Source organism: Leucopleurus acutus, assembly GCF_964270905.1.
Source record: "Leucopleurus acutus genome assembly, chromosome: 3".
Taxonomy (NCBI): Eukaryota; Metazoa; Chordata; class Mammalia; order Artiodactyla; family Delphinidae; genus Leucopleurus; species Leucopleurus acutus.
The window spans coordinates 52,028,577-52,038,919 of record NC_139145.1 but is presented as its reverse complement, the minus strand read 5'-3'; the positions used below and the strand labels follow the sequence as shown (position 1 = coordinate 52,038,919).

The 10,343-nt window shown below is 38.3% G+C and overlaps 1 protein-coding gene across 1 annotated transcript; it reads right to left on the bottom strand.

Moving 5' to 3' along the window:
• Positions 1 to 2,161: 2,161 nt before the first annotated feature.
• Positions 2,162 to 10,001, bottom strand: LOC309959001 (uncharacterized protein C5orf46 homolog; the record flags this gene model as incomplete). The annotated part of the gene is made up of 3 exons (XM_082835122.1): positions 2,162 to 2,210; positions 5,411 to 5,558; positions 9,932 to 10,001. 3 exons carry the CDS (start codon positions 9,999 to 10,001, stop codon positions 2,162 to 2,164), a joined length of 267 nt encoding a protein of 88 aa, XP_082691248.1.
• Between the last annotated feature and the right edge of the window lie 342 nt (positions 10,002 to 10,343).

Below are 10,343 nucleotides of genomic sequence, written 5' to 3'. Positions count from 1 at the left end.
CTTAATGCCCACCCTTTCCTCCAAGGCATGTCCACGGCACTTGTACATAGAACTTCATTGTTTTCCTGCACAATCCTGGGGTGTACTGTGCTAGGTGATAGTCCAAACCATAAACTTGTTAATGATGAGACAGTGTTACTCATCTTGGTAGCATTGGCAGAATCTGACACATAGTAGGCGTGGGTTAAATAAGCATTAAAGGACTATGTAAGATAGAGGCATATGTCGTAGGAGAAAAACGGGATATCTATATATCTACCTATCTTACTTTAGGAAATACCTAAAACTTTGGCCAGATTTTCTATACTGGAGAAATAGGCATTGCTGTGAATCACTCATTCTAAAGTCATGATTTGCTTTTGATTTGATGAGACACTTATCATACAAGTGCAACTTTTAAAACTATTTATTAAATGAACAGTCACTGGAGTTTGGAGAGACAGCCTTGATCAAACCATCCAAAAGTTAACCTCTGCCTTAGAAGCTTCTTTCTCTCTAGTCCATTTGGTTTATATCCCTAGACAGAGCCATTCCTCTCTGCCCATTAGGGCATCTACAGTTGGTTTGTGAATCCACTCAAAGATTTTTTATATGCAGTTAAAAAATTTCCAACATTAAGGTCTGGAACAATTAAGTTCCAAATGTTTTAAGTATTAATAAGGAGTAAAGTGAGACTCATGGAGACCAACTGACCTCCCCATGGTCACACAACCAATAAGAGGCCAAGATAGAAGCTGAACTTACATCTTCTCTATGGCTTTTGCTCTTTCTAAAATTTCATGTTGACTTGCTTATTGGACTGTCTCATACATTGAGCCTCTAGGATGGCACTCCAAAGATTCAGGGTGTGAGCACCAATGAGCCTGAATGAAGGCAAAGGGTTAGGATACCTGCAACAAGAGGTAGGCTGTTCCCTGAGAAGATGGGAATGGGAAGATGCAAACATAAGTGAGTGTTTTTAGAAGCTTAGCTCTCTTTGGGGTGAGATTCAGGTGTGTCTGCATTGAGCACATCTTGATTCCAATGCGCAAGTCTGATTTCCCTCCTTAGAAGCTTAAGGAAAAGGGTGGGCTAAGTTCCAGGGTAATATGATAATAGCTTTCTAAGCTCACGCCAATCACTCCCTTGTTATGAAATGAAGCCAGTAGGGAAAAAGTTGGGAAAGGCCATAATTCCTGGAGATGCATATAAGGTAATTCAACTAACCAAAGGGGTAGGGTTTTACTTCTATGGGCACCTTGAGGTATGTCTAAGATCACACAGCTTAATCACTATTCTCTACTGCCTCTTCCTACACTATTCGCTGTTCAGTAGCTCTATTGCTGAGTGATAGAGCACAGACTGGAATCAGGCTGTTTGAATTCAGATCCACCCCTCCTCCCTTATTAACTTGGCCACATTAATTAAGCTCCCTGAGACTTGGTTTCATTATTTATAAAATTTAAGAATAGCAATACATATTTTTCATAGGGAATGTTAGATAGAATTAAATTAGGTACTACATATACAGCATTAATTTACTGCCTAAAACAGAAGTACTAAGTTCATGCTAGTTACTTATAGAATTACTTTCTCAAGTCTGACATTTCTGTATTTATATTTCAATATCCATTCTCAGGAGAGAACTGGATAAGGAAACAGCAGGTATCTCTGAGGACTCAAACCAGACTGTTTGCACATAAATCTAACTGCAGGATTAGAGAGCTTACTAGTCCTTTCTCCTGGAGTTAGGTTCAGTAAATCTCACTCTTCTCATGAGTAACTAATGGCCTGTTTACCTGGGTCTTTAGATTTTAGTGCATATAACCCCTCCTTTCATAGGCGGAACCTGCACAAGTCAAGTTCCAAGCAGAGTTGTGACAGGACCAGATCTCCCCACTTCCAGTGCTTACTTGTTTCACCCCACAACTGTGCTTCTTCTCTTAAGAGAATCTTATTAAGTCAGTGACTTTGAGATGATAAAAATACATCTACTTAAAATCAATTTTAAAAAAACGACTACAAGAATAAAGCAAAAACACACACAAAAAATACCCCTTTTCTGCTTATGGGTAAATGTGGGTTCCCAAATTTATTAAGTAAATCAGACAGACCCTTTTTCCTTTGTTCAATATACTATTTTTTGGTTGTAAGTTTTTAGGTTAAAATCACCTGGTTGAAGTCACTCTGATGAATCTTCTTCTTCTTTCTCATCACATTTCATATATCCTCTTAAAAAAAAAAAGAGGAAAAAATGAATTATGATTTGGACTGATCAGGAATGTTAGAATCATCACTAAGGTATCTTATAATATTTGAGCAATACTTCAAGTTTTCCTATGTCATAAAGTAGTAAGGTCTAAGATTTCCATAATAGTTCAAATTTGACAAGCCATTATACATAATTATCTCTTTAAATCTGCCAACAAATCTATTAGTTTGATGTCTATTCCTATATAAACTCTATAAAGACAGATATTTTGATATATTTGTTTCATAATATATCCCCAGCACCTAGAACAGTGCCTACCATATAGTATGAATTAATAAATATTTGTTGAATGGATACATGAATGAATTTTAATCATTTTACATATGAAAAAAACCTCTGAAGCTCAAAGAGATTAAAAACCTGTCCAAGTCACATGGCTGGTAAATTGCAAAGCAAAGTCTAAAACTTAGGTCTCCAGAAGCATGAATTAATACCAGAGGCCATTCCACTGTTTAAGGATTGGGTGTGCAGTAGCTGCTGAGAAGGTAAGAGATGAGTAAATTATGGTCCAGCATTTATTATGTGCTTGACACAGTATTTAGGCATTGGGTACATAGGACTAAATAAAGCAAATTTTCTATCTTTATGAAGTTCCATATTTTTGTAATTTTCTCTTTCTAATGAAATCTCATTGAGTCTTTTATGACCCAAATTTCTTCTTACCTTTGCCAGAAACTCTCCCCTAAGCATCCTGGCCCCAGTGACAGCTCCTTTCCTTAGACATTAACTGTGATGTTTGGCTGACATTTACGTTATTCAGCATTTTAGTTATCATTGTATTTGCTCATGCCATCTTATACAATAAGGACGGCAAATTCTTTGAGGAGAAGGGGCTTAAAGTCTAGATGTTTTTCCTTCACAATTCCTGCCCCTACTTTCCTAAGCATGTATTAAGTTCTTAGGAATACTTCTTGCTGGTCTCTTCCCATTTCCCATTCCCTGTTATATTTATGGTCTTTTCTTGGACAGAGTGAGGACAGTTAGATTTGTTCCCTTGAGCAAGGACTGCTGTATCTTTCAACAAAGATCCCTCAAAATGTCTCAGTCAAATAGGGGTATGTGAGCTTTAGATCTGATCTCTAAGATTCCTTTCCCTATTTAGTTAATTCAACAATTATTTACTAAGTGCCCGATATGACTTACAGGGTACTGTGCTATAGCAATGAGCTAGAGAGATCTGATCTCTACTTTCATATAGTTACATGATTAAAAATAACTTAATCATGTGAGATGGTGATATGTTATAATGACATAATGACAAGGTATAGTGATAGAGAATAACCAGGGAATAAAAGAAGTTGTATTAATAAGAGTGGTTATAGCATCGTTTTCGGAGGAGGTGACTTTAGATGCGAGGCAAGACAAAGCACTAGCTAGGAGGGGAAAAAGAGCATTTTAGGCAGAAATTAAAGGACGAGCAGAGAACCTGAGACAGTTGTAAGTTCCAAGAACAGAAAGAATATCATATACCCAGAATAAAATGAGGGAAAAAGAAAATGGTAGAAGATGTGCCGTTTCTGAACCCAGAGCTAACAATTCTTTAGCATTTCAGATGGTCAACGTTCAGAGTTAACAGAGAAGACAAGGGCTATTTTATGTCTAGGGGATTCCCCAGGGAAGGAATAAAAAGAATTATGACTCTAATTCTTGGCCTTGCTATTGTTGTGATTTATAACAATATGAATTCAACTGGAGTCTAAACTCTACTTTGTACATAATAGATGTTATTCAGTTTTTCCCTTGTTTACACTAACAGTCATGGGAACTCAACAGTTGCAAAAGCAGCCACAATATGAAAAATAAAAACACAAAATAAACATCTGTGTTTTAACAGTTTGTTCATGATGATTGTATGCAGAATTATGCCCATTCACATGATAGTAATATATGGATTTAAGCAGATCAAGGGATACAAAATGGCCCCTGATCACTTCTATATAGAAGTGGCTCTTAATCTGTTACTGGTAATAGACCTTTTTGAGAATCTTATAAAGTCAGAAGCACTTTCCCTAGAAAAATACAAAGATTCACATCTACACAAAAGATGAATACAAATTTAAAGGCTGTGTGGACCTTTAAGGCTCAGCCATGTAGCCCAGAGCATCCAATCAAGGGCTCTCAAATTTGTTGTATATAAGAATCACCTGAAAGCTTGTTAAAACGCTTGTTACAAAGCTTGTTATAAAGGCTTGTTATACAGCCTTGCTCCAGGAAAGTGCAAGATGGGATGAAGGGACCTGCCTTTTGGATAAGTTCTCCAGGCGATTCTGACGCAGGTAATAGACTGCACTTTGTCAAACTCTGCTTAGGGGCCTGTGAAGGAGAGAATTAGAGAGCAGAGCCTCAGAGAGGTGGAGATTGAAAGCACCTAGAAATTCAAAAGAACGAAATAGACCCTGGAGAGCTGAACTTGGGGAGATTAATGTCGGAAGAATGAAGAAAGGGTAAAGTAGATGTAAAAATCAGAGCTATGTAAACTTGGGTAGGATGTATTACGAGTTGGGCACAGGAGCTTGGAAGCAGGTTGAAAATAATAGGAAGAGTCAGGGTTGTGGAATTTGCCATCAAGGCAATCTCTCGTGATCAAAACAAACCCTCATAAGAGAGGTTCTTCAGATTGCCTCTGAGGAGAGATTAGCTACTGTGTCTGCTAACCCTCTTGAATTACTCAAACCAGAAAATAAAGACGGGACTCACCATACCTCTCACTGATGAGCACACCTCTACCCACCACCTTCATCAGCAAATTACTGTGTCTGCACTGGGTGGGTCCTTTATTCCTTTAACTTTACAGATTAGCAAACTGAGGCACTCAGGGAGGGAAAGCCTAACTCCAGATCACCCAGTAAATAACACCTGTGTCAAGACCAGAACACGGCTTTCCGTCCCTCGGTCCGGTGGCCTTCTTCCTCCCTACTCGGTCCTGAAATAAAAAATATTTGATGGAACCCCTTGTTCCATAAATTCCTTGGGAACGTGTTCACCCCAAAAGAGTTCAGGGAAATTCATGCAGATGCAAATATATCTTAAGGTAGGCAACAAGTTTCAATTAAAACAATACATTGGCATGCATGCAATTTTGTTTCTCATTCATTTTAATGCAATGCGGTCATTACTAACGGCGAACTGGACAAAAGCAAGGTTTGTCTCAGTGCTTACTTGCTCTTCATCATGGAGCAGATGATGAACTCCACCGTATTCTCAATGATCTCCGAGCCCAAGAGGCTTAGGAATTTTGGAAAGGCTGGTTCTAGGGTTTTGCCCGAGTCATCTGGCTTGTCATCTGACTTGCTCTCTGGTTTGTTATCTGAAAAACAGAATGGAATCTCAGGGTGATTCTCAGCAAGAAGAAAGGGAAGTTTCTTTCATTGTAGGGAACCCTAGAGCTCTTTATACCCCCTCTCACTAATTATATAGCCTCATATAGTTACATTTATTGCATATCTAGTGCCTGCCTGGTTATTGTCTTCACGTGCGTTATGTCACTTATTCCTGAAACCAAACAGAGCAACAGATATTGATGCTTAGGCAGACATTGGTTCTCTTTCCATATGAGAAAACTGAAGCTCACGGAGGTTAAGTAACTTGTTCAGAGTTAAAGCAGCTAGTAAATGCCAGGGCTGGGACTGAAATGCAGATTGCTTGGTTTTAATGTATTTTTCTCATGTAATCCCTGGACCTATGGAAATGATAATAAGGAGGATGATATAATAATAGGTAGTGTTTTCTGAGCACACACATATGACAGGCAATCTCCATGCATTATCTCATTTTATTCTCACAGCAACACTATGAGGGAGGCAAAGTTATTATCCGAAGTTAAAGGTAAAGAAATGGAAGTTGAGAGAGGTTTAGAAGCGGGTCAAAGTCACAGAGACGGTAAGTGGCAGAATCAGAATTCAATCCCATGTTTGCCTGGTATTAAAATCCGGGTTCTTAAGCACTCTGTGATGAACTGCATAGTCTTTGACAGAAAAGGTATGATCTAACTACAAGTGTATTATAAGGTTGAAAGTAGTATAATAATGATGACGAGGAGAAATTCTATCACTTGTACAGCATGTGATAGTTCTGTAAATAATGATTTTACATCTACTGTGTAAGTTTAAGCTTGACCAATCTTGTGGAGTATGCAGAGCTCACTGGACTCAGAAACTGAGAACATTAAGTGACCTGCAGAAGATCTTACAAATAGCAAGAGAAGATGGTACTGTAACTGCAGGTCTCTTACTTTTGATATTTAGTCAAGTGCCTTTTGGAATGAGGCCAAAGGTCCAGAGTGAAGTTGGTGACATGGTGGGGGGTTTGGCTTTGCTTAGTGGTCTAAGTGGTTTGGGAGATTAAAAGCAATGCAAGAGTGGCAATTAAAGATACGAACAGCCTCCCCTTTCCACCCTGGTGCCAGGATGAAGTAGGACTTTTATCTTTTAGTTTTACTGTAGCCTCACAAGTAGTGTTGGCAGATTTGGTAAATAAAATTACAGGATGCCCAGTTAAAGTTGAATTTCAGATAAATAACAATACTTTTTTAGTGTAAGAATGACCCATGAAATATTTAGTGCATAATTAAATGAAAAATTATTGTTTATCTGAAATTCAACTTTAACTGGGTGCCCTGTATTTTATCTGTCAATCCCACCACAAATGTTTTTTTAATTTAATTTAATTAATTAATTTATTCATTTATTTTTGGCTGTGTTGGGTCTTCGTTTCTGTGCGTGGGCTTTCTCTAGTTTTGGCGAGCGGGGACCACTCTTCATCGCGGTGCGCGGGCCTCTCACTGTCGCGGCCTCTCTTGTTGCAGAGCACAGACTTCAGAAGCGCAGGCTCAGTAGTTGTGGCTCACGGGCCTAGTTGCTCCGCGGCATGTGGGATCTTCCCAGACCAGGGCTCGAACCCATGTCCCTTGCATTGGCAGGCAGATTCTCAACCACTGCACCACCAGGGAAGCCCCCCACCACAAATTTTGACTCAAGAAGTCCCAACTTCTGTACAATGTACCCCATTACTCTGAATGAAGGAGATGTAACTAGCTTTTGGTGTGGAGGCTGTCAAATTAGTGAGAAGAGTTGCATTTATATTATATCCTAAAATAGAAAGTCTTAGTAAAAAATATGGCTTTCAATTCTGCAAACATTTATTGTTTACTATGCCACTGCAAAAGATTCAATAGGAGCACTACCAGTCTGGGACCTATAACCAAGATCAGTATACTAACCACCAAGTATTCATTTATTCAGCTGTTGGTTTTTTTCATCAACCAGTGTTTTTGAGCCTACTATTATGTACATATCATATGCTGCTAAGAGTTAAGGCAAAAATGGACATATATGGACATGACCCTTACATAAAGCACAGGGCAACCACGGTGACCAGAATTGCTTTGTTTTCATTACATGAAGTGGAAGGAAAGAGAAGGTATATTTGTGATGCTCAGGTACTAGGATGTGCTTTCATCACATGCCTAATCCTTATTCAGTTCAGTGATAGGATTACAGGAGAGAAAACAGATGCTCAGAGAAATTCCTAAAGTCACACATATAGAAAGTGGCTGAGCCAGGGTTTGAACTTTTATTTTTTTTAAATTTCACAGAGCATGTTCCCTATATGATATAATACTGCCTTCAAGCAACTGTCCCCTGGAGACATTTACCAGCTGCGAACCAGAAATTCCTTGCATGAAAAGTGAGTTCTTTTTTTTTCTGTGTTCCTATCTGCCTACTTGCATAACAATTTAATTTTATTATTTTTACTTTAACTTTTTATTTTAATATGATGCTAAATGCTAACTTTTCAAAATGCAAGGAGCCCTGGATTGCAGTGTGTGTGAAGATCAAATCCTTGGCTCCAGCCTTTGAATCGCATATGTAATGAGAGGTATAAGAGTATGGTGGGTGATGTTTTGGAGTCCTATATACCTGAGTTTGATTCTGTCTTCAGCAAAAAGTTCACCATGTAACCGTGTAAACAATATTTAATTACTCTCTCAGTTTCTTATTGTCAAGATGGAAAGATACTTTATTTATCTGTGATGTATATCATAGATATGTATGTATATATATGCATATCTATATTATATAAATCACTTATTGCAGTACCAGGTCTAAGGTGAGCCCACAATAAATGCTCACTGTATGATTATTACTATTGTTAATAATAGTAGCAACAGAATGATTCATAGTAGCTTTCTCCGCTAGTGCTTAAAGATACGAAAATTTTAAAATGCTGCTAAAATATTAAGAACTTTGAAAATGCTGAAAAATAATAAAAATGAAGACATTTGACATACCAGAAACAAATTATCAAAGCCAACAGTTGAATATTTTCTCCTTTCAGTTATAATACGGGGTAGCCTTTATTTACATTAACTACCTGATTTTCTTAGTCAATATAATCATAAAGTTCTGAAAAAATACAGTAATGCTGATATTTATACAGTTTTTATAGTTTACAAAGTGACTACAAAAGCATGCTCATTTCACCTGGTGCAGTTGGTAATTATCCCATTTTACAGATGAGGAAACTGAGGTTCAAAGCAGTGAACTGATTTTAACCAGTTTCAGAGTTCATGAGAGACAGACTTGGGACTGGTCTTTAAGATATAAATCTCACTTTTTACTTTACCACGGTTATTACTATAGGGGTAGATGGACACAATAGTCTCTGAGCCCATCCCTGCTGTAGCTTTGTTGGAGTGTCTGCCTGTGGGTTGTGCCAGTGGACAGTGGGTGATGGAGGGTGCGAGTTCTGCCAAGTTACATGTAGAAGAGCTCAGAAAGCTCTGTTACTATTTGTACTGTCTGTGTTTTCTGACCTATCATTCTGATCGGAGATAAGTTAAGAGCTCACTGCCTTCTGTAGACCAAAAATTAATTAGTGAGAATTCTGCATGCTGCCTTTTGGTCCTCTATGTGCTTGGAACAGACTTGAAAGAAGTAGATGCTTTATAATAGAAAGAATCGAAAGACTTGGGTTTCAATCCCAAGTGTGCCACTTCTACCTGTGTTTATGCTCAAGTAACTTTCCCTCTGCAAGCTCAGTTTATTTACCTGCAAAAAGGGAAATGATAAAACTGTGCACGTTTACTTAAAAAGATTATGAGAATCAAATGAGATGATACATGATAAAAATAACAGTTAATATTTATTGGGTGCTCATGATGGACCAGATACTTTTCCAATATGTTTTGTCTCTTTTATTTAATTTTCATGACAGCTAAATGAGAAAGTTAACTACTGATATTCCCTTTTAAGTGTGAAGCCCTTAGAGGTTAACGAGCATGCCTGAAGTTACATTTCTGACTAGTGGTAGAGCGAGGCCTAGGAGTCTTATTCCAGACTCTTCGCCGTTGAATATTATTAATTATAATCATTAAAAAATAAACACCCCCAGCTCTCAAGGAAATTATAATAGTGTCTCTATATCACATGAAGATATAAGAAAAAAAGTCATTCTAAACGTCGTACATTCACTGATAGAAACTGTAACCTAAGCACATTTGAATAAAAGTCCTACTTTCTTTTTATTAGAAGATCTGTCTCTTGTCTCCCAGTCCAGTGCTCTTTCTGCAGTGCCCAAAGTTCCCTTCTCTCCCCTTTATGTTCTGGATCTGCGCCACTGACTTCCTCTAGTCATGGCTAACTACTGCACAATGCGTGAGCTGTGATTGCAGGTACTTACCGGCTTGGCAAGTCAGGATTAAGACAAGCAGTCCCCAAACAGCTGTCAGCTGTAGCACTGAGACAGCCATGTTTGTAGCAGTGGGTATCGATGCAGTTAAATTGTTCAGATGCACCTGAAGCCTTGCTCCATTTATAGGGCATTTATAGGTGACATCATCTGCTATGGAATTCAGGTTGTTGCGTAACATAGACACAGCTTGCTTTTGGATCTCTACTGATGAGCCCTGCCCTAGCTTTCAAACTAAGGGTTTTACAGATAGAGAAAGAAAAACCCTCTTGGTTTTTCTAATGTGTGTTTATAAATGGCACCGGAATCATTCTTTTGGAGTTAGTTGCACTGCCAGCATTGACAATTAGATGGGGATCAGGCAGAACTGCTTTTCAGTGCCAAGGAGCAAGCAACAGCAGTT